Genomic DNA, 20561 nt, shown 5'->3' on the forward strand with positions numbered 1-20561 from the left:
AATTTGGACACCCATGTTTTAGAGCAGTGGTTCTCAATTGGTTAGGCTACAGGACCCACCATCGCCCCTTTCATGGCAAGTGGTGTGGACATTTTTTAACTAAATTTCTAAAATATCTTATATTTAATGAAAAGACAATGTTCTGTTCCAATATGATATAGTGCACAAAAGGAACAATACCTTTTTATTCAAAAACTCAAAAATTATTTGAACAAAAAGTGTCTGTAAAGGTTTTCAGTACAAGAGGTGAAATATCTTCAAGAAATTCAAGGGACTCCAGTTGCCCTGACTCATGTGCAATTTGAAAAGATTGAAATACAGAAATGTAACTGCTCTTCTGATTAACTCAGTAGGAAAGTTTAATAAAAACATGAGGGCCGTTTCTTCTGTAGACCACCCCTCTGCTTTCCCCCATGCCCTGCAGCGGTGACGAGACACCGTCTCTCCCTTTATGGCGTCTCGTGTCCCTCTCCTACTCTACTCACAGCACCCCACCATTTCGTTAATTGCCCACTCAATGTCCTCCCCCGCCCACTCAAGGTTGACAATGTTGCCTATAAACATGGCACGCAAACACTAGCAAGCAAATAGCACACACAAGAACACGAGGTGCATTCATGAACATCGGGTTATTTTTGCATGATTTTTTTTTTTTTTTGCCCAGGAAAAGACCCGCATCCCACTGAAAACAGGTCCGAGACCCAAAAGTGAGTCCACCAGTTGAGAATCACTGTTTTAGAGACTGGACACTTCTTACTGGCATCTTTGAATGGTCTTTGGCATCATCAAACTGAAACGTTTACCTGAATAGTTACTCTAGCTTTTTTGATGCTCATTGCAACTGTGTAGGCGTAGTGGTTCACTGTTAACTTCGTAATTTTGTGTTTGATATTGCACATAAAAATTTGATCTAACAAGAACTAACCAAGACATCGGTGCTGGCAATTGAAGAAAGCTTCAAATACTCCACAGCACGCTGCTGCAGTTCTACATCAGAATTACGAATCTGGCTGTCGCAGCGGAGAACCTCCTGGATTGTACTCTTGGTCTCTGGGAACAAGTTGATGAATTTAATGTAGGCCGACAGCAGCAGGGCACGAGTCGGCACAGAGCACAGGTGGAACTTGGAGTGAAGGAGGTTGAACTGGACCAAGGGGCTAGAAAACATAACACAAGAAGTTACTTTTGATACCGCTTATTAAATATTCAGTTGGCACTGAGCCTTAATAAAAAAAATAAACAAAAAATAAACAAAAAAACACCTGGAACGGGGGTCGCCAGCAATGAGATTACCAAATTCTCCAAGAATGTAGCCGCCAACTTTCACCATGTTCTCATGACAGGCAGGGGCCTGCAGGGCCTGAAAAAAACAGAAACATTACATTAAATGATAAACTGCAGGAACATTATTGTAAAGTGAAACCCATTCACGTAGACAACCCTCAGATTGTCTGACATAAGCGGTTGTCGATATAACCAAAAAATAGCCATTGCTTGCACATTTACTTGTGGCTTCCACCAGAGACATAAGGAAAATGGGCGATAAAGGATTTTTGAACGTATGGCACTTGTTGACATTGTTTTCCTCCATTTGTTTGGAAAGGGGGATAAAAAAAGCTGAGACATGAACCACAAAAGAAAGGTCCTTTTGTCCTACAGTGAAGCATTGAAGGTAAGTGGCAGTTCCTTTCCAGTTGCCCTCCACCTTTCTTTGTTTGTTTTTATTATTTGGACATATCTTGTTTGCACACGTGAGCAATAATGATGGAAGTTAACAATACTGCAACATGTCGACATAGACTGCTTTTTCATAGAAATTACCCCTTTGGTTTGCAAATTTTATGCTGACAAAAGTGATCGTAACGGAATATATCTGGGGTGTTTCATATTGGGGGTGTCGTGTTCTATGATGCCATCTTGTTATGAGCATAATTGGCCATGATGTAAAACTCAGTGTTTGTGTGTGTGGACAGGTGAAAGCAGGAGGTTTTCGGTTTGTGTCATAAGAAGCGTGCCACATTATCTCATGTTTGTCTTGCACTCCATGTACAGGTAAGTGCGCGCTGATTTTTCTTGTTGTTAGACATCTAATATCTCACTACAGCGTTCCCTCGTTTATCGCGTTAATTTTTTGGCTGGCACCATGAGTAAGGCTGTCGTTCTCTTTGATGACGTTCTGTTCATTTGCACTGTGTTGTCAAGCTACTTGTTGGCTATTGCTTGCAAATTGAAGAGCACCTTCCTTCTGTTAGCTGAGTAGCTGATGTTCTACTGATGAGCTGCAGTTTCGATGATCTACTGTACGGAATTGTAATGACAGGCTACACAGACAGCCCTATTGTAATGTGTTTGTGAGCGAGGGCAACCAGATAGCACCTTTAATCTTTGACAAGGACTTCAGTACTGTATGAAAGTGTCAGATAATTGAGTTTTAAACATGCCTTGCATGGAGGACGCTAATAACATCTACATTGTGTAGCACGTGATTGGTACTGCTGTTTATGTAAATGTTATGTTTGTTCTAATTTGTATTGTGTGGCATCTCAATGTTTATGAAAGTTGGAGTACCTCAAAGACCGTCTTGGCAGCGTAGCCTTGCACATCATCGCGGTTGATGACGATCTGGATGACACGGTACCATACCTCTTCACTGACATAATCGCCAGCTATGCGGATGAGGTTGAGAATGGTGTCGACGTACCATGAATAATCGACAGCGTACTTCTCGGCCAGAATGGCTACTTTGAGCACCTGGATGACGACAAAAATCTCAGTCAATGGAGAACGTCTGAATCCAATCATATTTGTTTTAGACAGGTATAGGTCACTCCGTTCAGTTGCTATTGTTGACTCAAATGCTTGGCACTTGTGAACACAAAATATCTCTTAATTTAGCTTAGTTACTTGAGTGTACAGTAAATAACGTGCAAATGAATTGAACATAGTGCATTCTTATTTGAGCGGTTTCACACACCATCTCCTCTCTGATGGAGTAGTCTGCTGTCTCAAGGTAGCTGAGCATCTCAGCTACGATCTGCTTGGCATTGCTGCGGTCACACATGGCATACAGGAGATCTGCCGCTCTCTGTCGAACACTAACATCCCTCTCAGTCTGCAGACGCCAAAAGCAATTTGTTAGAAAACAGAAGAAGGGGGAAGCGGCAGAGAGAAATCTTAGGCACACAGTGTGTAACAATTATATTGCATTATTTTCAAGACCAGCCGAGCATTGTTGGAAAATGGGTGATGAGATGTGGTTTATATTCAAATCAAAGTGTCATTGCATATTATATTGGATATAAAAGTCACACTTAGATTCCACATTCAAGTGGAATGTATCACCTTTAGGGCATTTATGACCGTCTCAATATGCGTCTTGACTGCTTCATGGGAAAACTCAGAACTAGCCAGAGTACACATGCTTTCCAGAGCCAGGTAGCGCAAGTTAGTCTCTCTGTGCTGCAGGAACTGGCCCAGCTGATTACAGGCTCGCACCAGCAGATTTGGCTCACTGCGGAGGAAAACACACACCAGAAAGAACATTTGAGCAACACATTTACAGTGGTCTCGCTTATGTTGACAACCCATGTATGTGGACCAACTCAGCAAGTCCCATTCAAGTTCTTATGACTCGAGTGCTTTAGTTGACTTAAGGGGTCTTTTGGTATTTTTAACTTCCTCATTATCGCTCAGCAGCGTGAAACAACAACTAGTTACACAGCACTAATAATACCTTCACACAGTGACTTATCTTCAAGCTTCACCTGGATTCTACCATAGTAACTAACGAACGCTTACCTGTCATAGTGGATGATAAGAGAAATAGCCTCAAACAGGATAGCATTCTTAGCGTTGGAATGCTGCACTTTCTTTGACTTGGGTGGCTCTTGGGCCTTGTTGAGGATGGTTTCCAGACACTCCACCAGGCGGCCCTTCACAGCGCCGTCCTCGGGTGGAGGATAGCATTGCAGCAGACGCAGAAGCTTGCAAGACAGCCATGGTGCTGGAACAAAGTAGTAGGTGTAATCCTGCAGGTCGGTGGAGGCTGATGACACAATCTACGTAAGCAAAAGAGAAACGTCAGAAATGTCCTTGACCTAAATTATATTTAAAAAATCTAACCGGTAAACTTTGAAACGACTATACTAAATACAAATTATTAACATTTTAGATTCACTTTTTCAAAGTTTTCAGGCAATCAAAGTAGTTGATATCATTCACAAATAATTCACAATTCAATTCAATGTGGCAATAAAGACAATTACACTTAATTCCTCAATAGTTATGTACGTAACCTAAGTATTGGTAATTTGTCAGTCAAAATAGCTATGTAGCGTTCATTGTACACACAGTTTATGTATTACATCTAGTTAGCATTTGCTCCCAAATGTTACCGATATACAAGAAATGAAAATTATTATGCAAAAGACGATGCAGCCGAAGTTCATGACGCGAAGCGAAGCCATCAAACAATTCACTTTTTTCTTGCCTCTACAAGTGAACAGATAACTTTTGTTAAAGATATAGGTATCTTAACGCTGAGTTAGTTTATCCGTAATCGGAATAAGAAAGATGGACTTGGAGACATCGCTTCACCACCTCATCTTTGCCGCGGGGGAGCAACAGGGAATCAGGAGCTTAATGTCAGCTGACGGACGTCATATGACATCTACAAAGTGACATTCATGCGATTGACCCACACTACTTTCGCGATCGACTGTGAGCTCACAATCAATCGTCATGGGCACCCCGGTTTAGATAATATTAACTCTTTCATTTTCGCGGGAGCTACAGATCAAAGTCTTATTCATCTTGTGTGTGAATTTCTGCCTTGTAGGCAATGTTTCTGTTCCAGTAGGGGGAACCAGTTCTCTTTCCTCCAACCGGCAGCGACAGATTGTCTATGATGAAGACGCATTGTGGGTTGAGAGAGGAAAATGGCGAAACACATGCAGAAATCGAGCGGAGACAAAAAATACAGGCAGCTAACACTGTCACAGAGCTTGTCTGGCGGTGGATCTGTCTTTAGTAGTGACGCGATCGTGAAAGATAGAGAGGTCACATGGGTGATGTAGGTGACGTAGACACAAATGCAGTTGACAAAGGCAGCCGAAGCAACAAGCTAGTGGTTAGCGTTGCTGAGCCATGTGGTGCAACATCGGAGCCTGACACCGGAAGCAGTTCAGAGTCGGGTGACTCAGAACCCGACCCCGATTCTTCTGACGAGCGGCTGCCGTCTGGTTCGGTCAGCAGCAGGGATTCATCCCCACATCCCGCAGACCCCACCGTCACTCTGCTTGAATTTGCTTTTCTGCAGAAAAAGCTTGTTTTCTCTGTTTTTTTGGTCAAAAGCAGGTGTTTTTGCTGAAACTACCGCCAATATCTGAAGACCCAAAAAGGCTAGAAACAAAACTTTTTTTTCTGATGAAAGAAGAGAGTCTAAAGTGTCTTTAGATAGTTCCAATGTTTACGTAGTCCTAAAATTCAATATTCTGTGCGTTTTGAAAGTTTAGCAAAAAAAACCTAAAAACTCTGGCAGTTTCGAGCTCTCTGCTGTCAACATCAATCAATGGGTTAATAGATTGTATTAGACAATAGATCAATTTTATCGATTTACATCTATTTTCAAGTGACCCATATCTGATATCACTGTACATGCATTTACTGGCCATGCGTAGGCATATAACATACCTTTCTTTTTTCATGACTATTTCTATGATAGTCTGTAATACACCCAGTGTTACCCCTACCATTATGTAAGGGGGAGGCGCCTCTGCATTGCTTGGTTAGCCTTTATTTTCTCTTTTTAATGACTTATGCTATTGCTGCAGTTTTGTTTTACCTTGAGTGTTTGTATTTTTTTTTTTATGTCCACCTCACAATGACAAGGTATTTCCAACCTGTCTGCTTACACGGTAGTCATAATGGCATACATTCTAATCATATCATGTCTTTACCCACATAAAGATCTAGACCTGAATTTAATCTGAGGATATCCAATTCATGCATTTTATTCCTGCTTAGACTGCCTTGACAGATATCCCAGATATCGGAATTGGATCACTTAAACAATGTAATGTACAGTAATCCATCTGAACAAACGTGCATGTTATATGTAACATCTTCTGCATGACAGCAAATACAATCAAAGTCAATTGCGAACCCACCCTGCTGAGTCGAGACACCGCCAGGGAAACACAGGTCTTGAACTCATCTGGATTCTTCTGGCTCAAACAGGTGATGAGTGAGATGGCTGCTGTCACCACACCCTATTAACACATACATTGAATAAAAGGTTCATTCTCCGTGATATCTCAGCAAAGCCGATAGACAAAAAACTTATTTCAGATCAGATACATGGGTATATCAAAGGCTGATTTGAATTAGATATAAAGTAGATCCCCAAACCTCAAGGAATGCTGAAAAAAGCACACCTCATGGACAAAAAGCCCAAAAAAATGCAGATTTTTTATACGCTAAACCAGGGGTGTCAAACTCAAGGCCCGGGGGCCAGAGTCAAGCCAGATCCATGAAAACCTGGAAATAATGAACGCCAAAAAGACACTTATTTAAAAAATATATATATATATTTATACATATTTTATTATTATTTCAATACATTTATGTTTTTAACTATATATTATATATACACTGCATGCAATTGGAGTTAATTTTTTTCTTGTTAAACCCCATTTAAAATGACTTTTTCAATACTGTAGTTGTTAGGGGTGCAACGATACACAAAATTCACAGTTCAGTGCGATGCATTTGTGTTACGGTTCAATACTTTTTCAATAGAAAAAATTAATTACCTTGCCTTTTTACTTTTTTTAATTGACAACGTTTTTCTCATTTTTTAACATTTTCAGCATGGTATGAATGTGCGAGGCGGAGCTCAGTGGCTCTGTGCTTGACAACGCAACCTAAGCCAGAGTAGTCAACCGCAGATACACTGAGCTTCCAGCACAGAGCGCTGTCAGAAGTTGACAAAACAAATATAAAACTGCGCATTGTTCGATACAGGGGTCACGGTTCGGTATGCATGTGTATTCTTCATTACTGTCTATGATGTGATTTTTGTATGTGTGTCAATAAATATATTACTATGCTACTGAACGGTTCGATGCAGATACACGTATTGTTGCACCCCTAATAGTTGTATAATCACATTTCTGCTTCACACCTCGACCTCTTATTTCATTGTAAATTTCTTGCTAAAAGAATACAAAATGAAAAGCAGAATAATCAAATGTGTAATAACATCTTGAGGTGATTATTTATATGGTTGCACAGTTACAGGCGGCCCTCGAGAGTCAACTATAATTGCGATGTGGCCCACAGTGAAAACAAGTTTGACACCCCTCTAATATGCCTCTCAGTTATTAAACACACTTAAAATTCAGTTCCACACATAAAGAACCAATTGCAAGCATACTGTATACGGTGTTGCACTTATAAAAACGTGCAGTTATACAACATCACGCATGGTCAGGCATCTTCCTGATGGAAAATGATGAGTAAATTGGCTTGTGAGACTGCACCATCTGTTGGGTACTCTTTTCTCACCTGTATATAGCACCACTTTCTAGTGAGTTTACCGTAAAAAATATTCAAAGTATTAATTATGAAATTATTTTAATTCTTAAAAATTATTAAATTTAAAATTATTAAAACAAAATCGACAAATATGCAGGTGAGCAAATGCCGAACTGCAAATAGGTGTGAATGTACTGTATTTACAGTAGAATTACATCGAGAGGGGCAAGAGCTGCAAAGCCTGTAAGGGTTGCCGTCCCACTAAAGGAATAATTTCGAAATTGGGACTTCTTACTGGAGAGGGGCCAGTTCGCTCCCCAAGGACTGCTCGGGGCACGCTTTCATGTGCACCCCCCATCAGTGCATGCTCAGAGGATTCAGTTTAGACGTGTGCATAAATTGCCTATGTGTATATACTGTAGCACGCTAGATAAAACAATGTACGAGTTGCTGTCTTCTAAGCGAACAAATCAGTCTATCGTTGTATATCAATACTAAAAACCCAACTGAAGACACTTACATGAAAGCACAGCAAACTCAATTCTTACCATATGTTGGTCATTGAGAAGGTGCACCACGCGGGATGTCCACTCCCCCATCAGCACCAAGTCCGGGGATGTTTTATACAGCCGCAGAAGACAGAGGGCAGCTGACTGCTTCACACTATCCATGGTATCACTAGGGTACAGCGCAGCGGTTAAGCTGAGCCTGAAGGATGCAATGTGACAACACCACGACAGAAAACACACTCACCCAGCAACCAAGATGCGTGGGATTTCACTGGCAAAGGCCTCAGCCATCTCACGGCTGCCGACGTTGGCAATGCAGTGAAGTGCCAGGCACATGAAAGTGGGGTTGCGGCTGGACAGGTCATTTTTGATGGCGTTGTTAATCAGACGGATCAGCTCGCTATTGCTGTTGACCAGCACTGAGATGAACAGGTAGCCCTGGAGAATGAGTGCAAAGGATAAAGGGATGAAATGAGTGGTTATATTAGATATTTATTTTGCACACACAAACAACAATAATAATATACTGTACAATTGATTATGTTCTCAATAAATAATGGATATTGTCAACATAGGGCCGCATGGTGGTCTAGTGGTTAGCATGTTGGCCACACAGTCACAGTTTGGAGATCGGGAAGACCTGAACCACACACAAACAGTTAGCGGTTTGGTCTGCGTCAGAAAAGAGGAAAAAATGGGGATCACGGTTTTATAAAATCAAGGCTGATCTGTGTAAATATTTTTTTGTGCCCTAAGCTCAAAGATAATAGGTCTGCTTTCACGGATGACAAACAAAATGTATAAATATTCACAACAGAGAGGCTGAAATCAGAGGATATTCACATGTTTAAATCAAAAACAATTAATCAACTACCAAAATAGTTGTGGATTAATTCATATTCGTCTATTTACCATTACCACTGCTACATAACCTCATGGCCCATGCAAAACGTTAAATGTAAAATTATGACCTAAAACAGGGGCGTCAAACTGGTTTTCACCCTGGGCCACATCGCAGTTATGGTTATCCTCAGAGGGTCACTTATTATAATTATATTTTTGAATTTCGTTAATTATTACATTAATTTTTCATTAATAACTAATAAAAAAATAAGCATTTTAAATTGGGTTTGACAACAAAAAAGATAAGGTTTTCTGTCAATATTGACAACAAATACATTTAGCAAGAAAGATTGTCTTATTGATTTAAAAATATACATTTTTTAAAGTTGTTTTTGTTAGTAATAGTAATTTTGTTTTTACTTTAATATGTTATTTTATTACTTATTGTAAATGTAACTGTAAATGTTTATAAAATAATTGTAAAGCATTTTTAAATATATATTTTTTTATATTGTAAAAATATTTTGTATATATTAAAATTTGTACTTATTTAAATATACTTATATTAAGTAAAAAATATTACATTACAGCATACATACAAAAATACAATAATATAATTGTACAATAGTACAAAAGTAAAATAATGAAAAATAAAGCTTAAAAAAGCAAAAAGGCAAAAAAAGACAAAATTAATATTAATAACAAAATTACAATATATATACAAATATTTTTTTAAATGTTGAAATAAGTGTCCTTTTGACATGCATTATTTCAAGGCTTTTGCTGGCCACATAAAATGAGATGGCGCTTGAGTTTGACACCTGCGACTTAGCAGGTCAACTTAACTTTATCGCCATACATAAACCTACCAAAATAATCTGTACTACAAATTCAGAAGATGATACGTTACATTTTAACCATTAAATCACATATGAACTCAATTGTTCAGCAATTTTTCCTGCAAGGGAACATGGCAAGACAAGCACCAGACATAACTACTCATGCCTTGCTGAAAAAAAAGGTAACTGCCATATTGGGTTAGTGAATGTAGACTTCCTGACACAAAAAGCAATCTTTTCTTACAACAACAACAGCAGCTACAACTAAGCTACCGCATTTGCTTATAATCTCCGTTGAGTTATGCATGTGACTCAGGCCAAGTAGATTTATGTGGAACCCTGAGTGGTCTCAAGGAAAGTGGTGTAGTTTCAGACCTGCTAGTCACAGTACAGTGGAACCGCATACAATTCAGAGTTCCACACCTGCCAGCCTTGAAGAATTGGCTTCTGGGCTTATAGCTTTTTGTCAGGGTTGAGCGTGTCAGGTGACATCAACTCACGTAAGCAACAACTAACTTTGCCTGTTAGTTTCTTTGTTCCAATGAACACTGGTAATTAAAAGAGACAGAAAAATGCGATTGGAGTTGGAACGAATCAATGTCCCATAATAGTCACTCTGTTGCAAACGTTGATAGAAAATCGTGGGCAGGCATTCGCGAAGGTGGACTGTGGAACTGTATACGCACAGAAAATATTTTTTTTTTTAGCTTTTTAGGTTCACGTCACGCTATGCAAGAGGTTTTGCAGGGGAAGGAGCGCGCCGGCGTAGCATTGACTGGCGCCTCGACACGGCAGCATAATCCAAGCTTCTGAGAATGAAGTCGAAACTCAAAGCAGCGAAATGCAACATAGTACAAATGTGTGCCTGAAGAGCAGCAAGCGTATTCAAGAGTCTAAATGAGTGCCGAGTACAAAAAGACTTCAACAACATTTTGGGGAACACCATATTGAACCGCACGGTGGTCTCGTGGTTAGCATGTTGGCCTCACAGTCAGGAGATCGGGAAGATCTGGGATCGAATCCCCGTTGGGCATTTCTGTGTGGAGTTTGCATGTTCTCCCAGTGCGTGTGCGGGTTTTCTCCGGGTACTCCGGTTTCCTCCCACATCCCAAAAACATGCATGTTAGGTTAATTGGTGACTCTAAATTGTCCATAGGTATGAATGTGAGTGTGAATGGTTGTCTATATGTGCCAGTCCAGGGTGTACCCTGCCTCTCGCCCGAAGTCAGCTGGGATAGGCTCCAGCATACCCCTGCAACCCTAATTAGGAGAAGCAGCATAGAAAATGGATGGATGGCATATTGACCCAAATATGACTGAATACTGACCCGAATCTAAGTCAGCAAATTTTGTAAGACCAGAGCTCAGTGTGTATCTAAAAGGATTAACTCTACAAGTAAGTTCTGGTTTTTCTGTGGCTTTGTGTGTCTTTTGTATTCAAAGAATACACACGTATGGACCGATATATTGACTTTTTTTGCTTAGCGGAGTGTCGCTCCCTGCTTGTGTCTCTCTCTGCTGGCTGCTCCGTCCCCGAGTACCTTGCCCTCCCCCTCACACAGACAGCAGCGCTCTCACTCTGCCGCGCCCTCACACTCAGTCCCCTGTAGGTGGAAACGAACGCAAAAAGAAACTGCATGCATGCATGGTAAGCTGTGACTTTGTAAAACAATATAACACTACACTTTAGTGTCACGCTGTCAGGGCCCCTCAAGGAGAACATTGTGGATTCACGCAAGTTTTATAGAGCGTATTACAGTGTTTTAATATTGTATACAGTATGTTGCATCTCTGAGATAAACATAGATGCAATTGGTAATGCACATATACAGCGTTTTAACGTGAAATAAAGGCACAGCGTACTTCCATGCAGGATTCCCAGGGCCTCATGCATTCACAAGGTAATGTCTTCATACAAATCATTTTGAAAATGTTCCAAGTCATATACACTTCCTGATCAAAATCTTAAGACCAGTTGAAAAATTGCTAGAATTTGCATTTTGCACATTTTAATGGGGTTTAAGTAGAGCTACAATATGCAAAAACAAGAAGGGGGAGTGAGTTAAAAAGCATTTTGAAAAAGTAATTCATTGAAAACAGCAATTAAACTGAAATAGGCTGATCAACAAATTAAAGGAATTAAGGAAAAGGAAATTAAAGGAAAAAAATAACAAAATCATTCAATGATCTTGATGGTTTAAGCAAACTGTATGAGTATTGCTATTTGCAATGCTGGTCCTGTATTTACTTGGTATCCGATAGATACCAAAATTTGCAGTTGTCTTTCTCTCAGTTGTCTTTGGTGGCACGGCAGTCAACTCACTGACTACACTGTTCTGCTTACTCAGTATTTCCTGTTCCTGTGACAACGGTCAACCAAACGGTCAATAAATCTGTTAAGATTGTACACGTATACCATCTCCTATGCTTTACTGACTGGGGGAAAAAATATAAAAGTAGGGGCAACTCTGATAGAAAGCATTAAGATGACCTTGAATGAAAACGGTTTGAGGGCAGTTACGATTCCAGGATGCCAGTTCTAAAAGTAGCTCAGGCTTTGAGAACGTGGGATGAAGCCCGCAGTGGTGAGGATGACACCAAGGTATTTGATCCCCTGTTGTGTCAACATTGATGGTCGAAAAAATCTATTCTTGTGTGTTTTAGTCGGACAAGTCTATGTATATGTGCGTAACGTGAGCTTCCATAAAATTACAGACGGGGAAGATATGTTAATTTTACATTTGGGCTTTAAACTGTTCCTGTTGATTAGTCCTAATCAAATATCATGACATTACTACTACCACATCACTGCTATCAGGAAAACCACAGTATAGAGCGGAGGGAGCCCAGCAAGGTGCACTGTATTTGGGCACACGCTCCGAGCAGCCGGTGTGGAGGTCTGTGAGGGCATTTCAGGTGGCTGATAAGGTTTTTTGTATGCTCTATGGCAGGGGTCTCAAACTCGCGGCCCGCGGGCCATTTGCGGCAGGCCAAATCATATCTTGTGGCCCGCGACTGGACATCAAAGAGTAGTGTAACTGCAGCCCGCAACATCCGGGCAAGCTCAGTGTTACTTACATACTTACAGGGGCAAGTAAACACCAACACTGAACTAACAGTGGTGTTATCACATGGATGTATTGTGAATTGTATCGTATTGTGAGGTACCCTGAGATTCCCAGCCCTACTCCCAATACTTGATGCGGCCCAGCCTCACCTAGACTCTACCTCCACTGGCCCCCAGTGAAATTGAGTTTGAGACCCCTGCTCTATGGGTTTTTTTCCCCTCATCACAGAGCATTTGGTACAATGTCCTTCCTCTTAAAGTGAAGCGCTTGATTTGCTCACCCAATCATGCCTTTTCAGGTCTCACTGTCGGTCCAACTATCGTGGGATCACACTACTCAGCCTTCCTGGTAAGGTCTATTCAGTGGTTCTAGAGAGGAGGATCCACCGGCTAGTAGGTGGAGCAGTGTGGTTTTGGTCCTGGTGGTGGAACTGTACACCAACTCTACACCTTAATGGGTTTTGTTTTTTGACATGGAGCCCAGGAAACATCAATGTTTTTTAATCACCCGCTAACCATGTTAACGCAGACATGTTTACCACTGCACAAAATGAAACCAACACCCGTTTGTCAACAGCTTCGTGATGTGTTGGTAAATAAGGTTTAAAAACATGAGCTAAGGACACACATTTCTTATGACACAAACACTGATGGGCTTTTGAAAATCTCCACTCTGGCCAAAGCTTTGTGGCATTCAAAATTAGACACCACTACACCCACCCAGGCAACATAGCACCACAAATAGATCGCAGTCCTGTAGGACAGTACAGTACAGTACAGTACAACTAAAAGCAAGTAGGGAAGTAACAAAAACATAAATTAGTACAGTGAAACCTCTAAAGTTCAGTGCCACAGAAGCTGTTCAATTCCAAAGATGAAAAACAGGGTTTTAAAATCGAGTTAGAACTGCCGCACCTTTCAACATATCTTGCAAGACTTGAATTAACAATGAAGGGATGCTTCACTACCCCGCAACCCTAATGAGGATAAGCAGCATAGAAAATGGATGGATGCTCCACTACTATGCTTTGCTTTTTGGGGGGATTTTTGTTTTTGTAATGCCAGCCAGCACTGAAAGGTATAACCGTGACGGAAAACAAAAGTGATAACCCTAGAGCGAGAGATGAAACTTATGACCACCTGGAGACGTGGTACACTCTGTCCTGGCTGTTCAGTACAATATGGCTAAAGTGACAATAAATCTTCAATGTTAATAAAACAATAGCATAAACTCCGTAAAGTCCGCTACACAAAGTCTATTTACATCTTTTTACACTTTAAGAATAGGGGTGTCACAAGATCTAGCGTCATGAAAAGCTAGAAGAAAAGCTGTCTCGAGGGAACAGAGCTTCCAGACTTCAGACAGAACTATGGCGTTGCATTATGTAAATGATAATACATGTAGTATGGATGTAGCAGTAAACGAGGCAGGACTGGAAACGAACAATAAGTGACACACACTATAAACCTTGCAATCCTATCTGCACTCGGTGTTCCCAGCGTCATGTGCCCACAACATGTGGCTGCTTTTATGCCCCCCATCGGAGTTGGACAGCTGCCGCCGTGTTGATGCCCAAGCTGAAGTTGTAGTAAGTCTACATTTGATCAAAATTACTTATGATTTGTCAGATTAAAACCCAATCGCTACATAACACTTCTATCAAACTTGTGATTGCAGCAGCTTTTTCACTACTTCCTTGTCCGGCACTCTAAGCATCATGGGAACTGTAGTTCTTCTTTAGCATGAACATAAATGCAACCTGCAAAGTATTTTACGTGTGTCTTTACATAACTACACATCAACAGAAATGATTAGTAGCAGCTTCAACTCCTGTCATAGTTGTAATTTTGATCGTTTTTAGCTTTTGTTTCAAATTGTGGACAAAATTTCAACAGTTAACAGCATCATGCTTAGGTCATGCATGATAAAAGACTTTCAAATGTACTTGCATTGTTTTGTGACTCGGTTAAATAAAGAAAAAAAAATCTGTCCAGTTCTATATTTTGTCAATGTAATTTTCTTAAAAGTAATGTTAAAATATTGCCTTGTCCTCGTGAACCCAATATCGTATATTGCATCATCCTGTCTCGTGAGTTGAGTGTATCACCACACCCCTAGTTAAAAATGTTAAAATCGTACTTATATTCGCCCTGTGCAGGTAATAAGGATGTTATGATGGTGATCATGTGACTTTCAACAGATTAATTCACTGTCTTTATATATATATATATACATATATCTAAAAAGACAATGAATATATATATATAAGCAGTAAGTCATATTGGACCTCCAATGTTCCACTGTGGTACCACAACACAAACACATTCACGATAACTTACAATCTGCTTTTCTGTGTACTTGTTGGAACTCAGCAGGTTGACAGCCTCCATGTGTCCAAAGTCAATATCATGGCCGAGCAGGAAGATAAACAGCAACTTGCACACGTATTTCTTCTTGCTGTAGCCATCAAGAGCCTTGTCCCCTTTGAATTTGGAGCGAATGTTGGCCAGCTCTTTATTGATCCGTTTGATCTCTGCTTCCTTGCTTTTACCTGCCGTAGGAGAGACAGTGGTTACAGTGTGAGGAATCAATAATGTTGCAGCATGACGGCGTTGGCCGTGAATTAAAAAAAAAACAAAAAACCTTTACATTCTGACAGCTGAATTTAACACTGTACTTTGCCGGCCTCGATATATTGACATGTGAATGCGTGTCTGTTTTCCTCCTCTCTTTCTACCAAACAGGTTGGATGACAAGCGGTTTCAATCTGTACATCTATCTCAATACCATAGCGCGTTGGTTGTATAGCGGAATGAACGGACTGAGTCAACCCTCCTGTCAGTCATTCTGTCTCTTTGTACCAGCACTCATTAGCTGTGTGTGTCGTGTGCTACATGATCTAATACTTCCCTCGTGCATGTTGCGTGTAAAACACGATCTGATGTCAATTTCAGCCCGTCTGCGTAGTGTCATTTTCATGACATGAAAAGGTTTGTGACAAATATATAAATAACACAAAGCAGTGGAACTTACGTTCTAGGTGCCGTGATTCCTGGAGTATAACACCTCAATGTGCACCAAACACATTTTGCTGCATCCAAAACATGAACTGAGATCAAACTCCGACAAAATGTTACACCTTATTTAAAGTCAACAAAGTATTCCACACATGTAGCAAGTGAATCAAGGAAGTGTATATGCAAATGAGCTGACATTTGCATTGACACACATTGTGAACGTGAGAGTATTTCCAGGTTATTTTTCCTTTTTTTGACACTATTCAGACAATAACAAAAGTGTCACTGATTCAAAATCAGAAATATGGCGTAGTTTTCATGGTACGTGTTACATTTGGGTTTTCTACTGATCTATTTTTTCCTAATCGATGCACTTAGGGGAACTACTGTTTTACATCATGTTTCCACGGAAGGTGAAGTGTGTTACGCATGTTCTAACTAACAATACAGTGAAGAATACTTCAGTTGCACTGATGTGCAATTTTGTTTACAGAGACTTGACATTCCATTCTATTTATTGTTGTGTGTGGTTTTTATAGAAGTGGGTTTTTATTCTTAACAGAGACAGGGTCTATTTCTAGGAGTTGAGGGGGTTATGATTGTGGTTTTTATTTAAGTGCAATTTGTTTTGCTCGTTTTTTTTATTTTATTTAAAAGCTCCTGACAATCCAATTACAATGTTGAGAAATTAAAAGTTTATTGCTTTTGATATGGCACACTTGGATTATTATGCCATATACAGGTATTACATTAATGAAAAAATGGACTCCAAATAATGTTGACAATAATTGAGTTTATCAGCAATAATTTGTAGGACAATTATCGTCCAGCAAAATCGTCCAGCCTAGTTAACTTTCTATTTCCCGGTTCATGGACGATGATGATCAGATGATTTGTGTAGACTGACAGGCCCCATGATGAAATGATGAAATTGAAAAAAAGCAGGCCATTTATCCAGATCATAACCACAATCATATCTCTGATGTTTGTAGGCGCAAAACAATGTGAATTTATATGCAATCTCAAACAAACAACTCTATCCCCCCTGTATATTGTATGTATGTTTATAGGTTTAAGAGACTTTTGTAATATATACAAAATTCTTCTAGCAGAGTAAGTAATCCATTGTCTCCTATTATATTTGACTTTGCCCAAAAAAAAATTTAAAAATCACATTAAAAAAAGTTATTGGCCTATAATAGGGGTGTCCAAAGTGCGGCTCAGGGATTATTTGTGGATCGCAGCTCAGCTCATTATTTATCAGCCCATGACAGTGACGGAGCTACGGGGTGGTCATGTCCACCCTTAGTCACTCTCCAGCCACCCACACGGCTTTGGGACAATTTGGACAAACACGGCTCTGTGGTGCAGAACTGTTCTGAAGTGTGATTCAGCACATAAATCTGTTAATAATGGAAGCTCTCTGTAGCAGCATAAGTGGACATCTAAACCAAGAATTCTCGAGTTAAAACAGGAGTGCCGATCGGCATCCACTTCCGTATTATGCCCTGCGCGGGCTTGGACGCCATGATGGGGAGCAGAATCCACAAACTATGCATTGAAAACACATCCTCGGCAAACTGCTCAGCTATTAATTGCTCTAATAGACGTCCCAAAACCAGTGGCGAAGCTACAGGGTGGCCAGTGGTGGCCGTGGATACCCCTGGTCACTCTCCGGCCAGCCCACTGGCCATCTAGACAATTAAGCTATCAAATTATTGCCATCCCTATGTGAGTAATGGTCTCACCTTGGCCACCAAAATGACAAATTTCTGGCTCCCCCACTGGTCCATTGCACAATTACGAAAAAAAAATAAATACAAAAATGAGGAGAGGGGGGGGGGGGAGCATGAAGGCATAATGTAAGGAAAAATTAACAAATCTGACACGCAGGCTTTAATTTAAATAACGTTTTAGATTATTGGATTTGTTTTAGCCTTTTTAACGAAACGAAACGAAAAATATCAAAATTGCACCAAAATCCTTTGACTTTTCAGTATGCAGCCCGCGGTAGAAAAGGTTTGGACACCCCTGACCTAAAGGAATGAACTAGAGCCTACTTGTAATGTTCACATTGCGGCTTCATCACTGCTATCTTTGATGATTGAATAGTGTTGATGATTCTGTGAACCAACAGTAAAGTCTTCACGATTGGTGCACTAGATAAATGCATTTAGTGTGTTTTGTTATTGAATTTTAATTTTTTATACTAACTATGATCTCTCAGAGTACACGCTGTTGTATTTATTGTGTTGCACACCAAGTGCCCGAGTGCGGGAGCTGAGACCAGGGTGACAGATGGTCATGAAACAGAACGACGGTCTTACTCAAGAGAGGAACCAAAACGGAAACAGCATAGCACTTAACTGGTGCATTAACACACAACAACAATGAACTACCATTCCATGTGGGTAACAACTGCTAACCGCTAACAAAACACATAACTTTGTTATTTACAAAGTGCCCACAAGGCATGCTGGGTACTCCAGCGGGAACTCCACTTGACGCTACAGTATAGTAAGATATTAGATGCACAATGATGTGTACATTAACCTTAAAATCAGTGCACACATCATGGATACATTTTTAAATTGCCCGTGCGTAACCAACACCTGTGAGTGAATAAATTAAAGTTGTGTTGTTAAGTAAGGTTTAAAAACATGAGATAATGATGCACATTTCCTAAAAAGCTCAGTTTATTCTGTCCACACGCAAACAATGAGTGATGCAAATTAGACGATGATGTCATCTAGTCCTCCCCCTGCAACCCACTGCCATAGATAAATTGCCGACCTGTGGGTATTACTATTACTACAATGTGCCGAGTGGCTAGTAAAAAAAAAACAAGCTGCAGACTGGAAATGGTCTCCAGGCTGCACTTTGGACACCCCTGTGTTGTAGGATACTGCAAAAAAACAAAAGCAAACTTGGTATATGTGGGGTATGGCATCTAATGGCAACTGTTAACATTTAACATTTTGGGATTTTGCTTAGTCTTCTTGAAAATCCAGTTTTCCTCTTAGATGGAACATGACAGATAGCATCTATACTGCATTTCCAACAAAAAACATACAGTACATGAGCGTGGGGTTATTGCTTTTCAACCGACGTGGACAGGGCAATGCATAGAAAGCAATTTTACACTTGAAATAGTGACATAAACTCCACTTTTGTCAAATGGACCTCAAAAGGGGAAACCAGAAAACAGGAGAAACAGCAAAGGAGAAACAGCAACTGATGCTATCAGCGCTGCTGAATCGGTGCCAACAAGCATGCAAAAACGCATAAAATGTGTAACTTACAATTCCTTATGTCCGAAATGAAAACAGCTAATCCTCGCATTCCATCTCCTTTCGATACAGCCGGCATTTTTGCAGCTTTCCGTCCGGCCTAAAGGTGGAAAATGAACCGCTGCTGGTCAGCTTCTTCTTCAGTGGAGTGGACTTGGGGAGTAGAGATAGCTGTAGCTACTTAGCACTACCGCTCGATCTCCAAAAAACGCGGTTTCAGCGTTGTTTGTAACAATTGTTATTCGTCTACGCAAGGTATTGACGGTAAGGTTCTCTGGATGGCGGTGATCAAGGAGGAGCACGGTAAATAAACCTTATCCCCGTTAACTGTCTCGTTTCCGCTGGCTATGTCAAGCTATTTCATTCAATCCTTCCCGAGCGCGGATCAAAAGAAGCGACGAACACGACACACGGCGACAGAAGTTAACTATTGTTCACACCACATAATGTGTTCAATATATTTTTTATATTTAGTGGTAGGCAAACAAACGCACCGTTAAGTCACTCGCAGCACACGGCTAGCTCGGCAGCTAGCTAGCTAGCTGGCTAGCAAATTGCGTTCAAATACCGCAAGACATCACAGGTTGAGTCAAACAACGCTGTTAATTGTATTGGTTGGTTGCCAACCGGCGATAGAAGAATATACCCGTGCTCCCTTTTAAATTGGCTAAATAAGACAGATCGTATAATTTGTGCCCGTTTTTAAATTCTCCAAGCCTTCAACCCGCTGCCTGGATCAAGCTCGTGACAGCAGGACTTCTGCGTGACCGCGCACCGACGCACTCGTGCACGCGTACGCTCCTCTAGTTCAGAGTAATCACTACTCAATAGTGGATCCATCATCTAGCTACACTTGGGCGATACTGCAATTTTGGTATCGATAAGTAAAGGGCCAGTATTGCCAATACTGACGTTTTTTACTTGAAAATGTTCAAGATTCTGGAGTGATTTTGCCTTTAATTTATTGATCATTATTATGATGATTCAGAATTAAACACCAGACAAAGACTTTAAGCAAAAACATATATATTTTTTATCAACAAAATTATTTGTGAACAATTTAACAATACTGTATATAAATACACCAACCCATCACCCAGATTATGACAAGCAGTATAGAAAATAATGGATGGATAAACACAACAATATAAAACAATATAACAATATCAACAAAATAATACCATAATGTACATAAACCATAATATTATTCCCTTTTATTACATACAATTGCTTCAATAGCCAATAGTGCATAACAAAAGCAAAAACTACTACTGACTTTCTTTCAAATCCTTTGGCGTTTTGCGCTCAAAGCACTCCTATGTCCGACAACTAATTTTCCTGAGTTTATAAACAAGATAAAAATATATAAATACAACAATTTAATAATATGAAAACCACACAGATATTTGTTAAACCAGACATACAAAAGAAATGAATTTTTTGGAGCGATATGTATAGG

General features: G+C 40.2%; 1 protein-coding gene across 3 annotated transcripts in view; it reads right to left on the reverse strand.

Annotated features, from left to right (window-relative positions):
• The window catches only part of ap2a1 (adaptor related protein complex 2 subunit alpha 1), a 36312-nt gene extending 16445 nt beyond the window's left edge, over nucleotides 1-19867 (reverse strand). For all 3 annotated transcript variants that reach the window (XM_054759819.1, XM_054759818.1, XM_054759817.1), the window contains exons 1-11: nucleotides 19115-19867; nucleotides 15135-15346; nucleotides 8290-8483; nucleotides 8085-8214; nucleotides 6168-6269; nucleotides 3799-4058; nucleotides 3343-3511; nucleotides 2975-3112; nucleotides 2569-2751; nucleotides 1263-1360; nucleotides 926-1157 (exon numbers count right to left, since the gene is read on the reverse strand). In XM_054759819.1, the coding sequence (XP_054615794.1) occupies nucleotides 926-1157; nucleotides 1263-1360; nucleotides 2569-2751; nucleotides 2975-3112; nucleotides 3343-3511; nucleotides 3799-4058; nucleotides 6168-6269; nucleotides 8085-8214; nucleotides 8290-8483; nucleotides 15135-15346; nucleotides 19115-19181 (1785 nt within the window). In that variant the 5' untranslated portion in view covers nucleotides 19182-19867. The remainder of the gene's footprint in view (nucleotides 1-925; nucleotides 1158-1262; nucleotides 1361-2568; nucleotides 2752-2974; nucleotides 3113-3342; nucleotides 3512-3798; nucleotides 4059-6167; nucleotides 6270-8084; nucleotides 8215-8289; nucleotides 8484-15134; nucleotides 15347-19114) is intronic.
• Nucleotides 19868-20561: the final 694 nt, after the last annotated feature.

This window comes from Dunckerocampus dactyliophorus, chromosome 18 (genome assembly GCF_027744805.1).
Source record: "Dunckerocampus dactyliophorus isolate RoL2022-P2 chromosome 18, RoL_Ddac_1.1, whole genome shotgun sequence".
NCBI lineage: Eukaryota > Metazoa > Chordata > Actinopteri > Syngnathiformes > Syngnathidae > Dunckerocampus > Dunckerocampus dactyliophorus.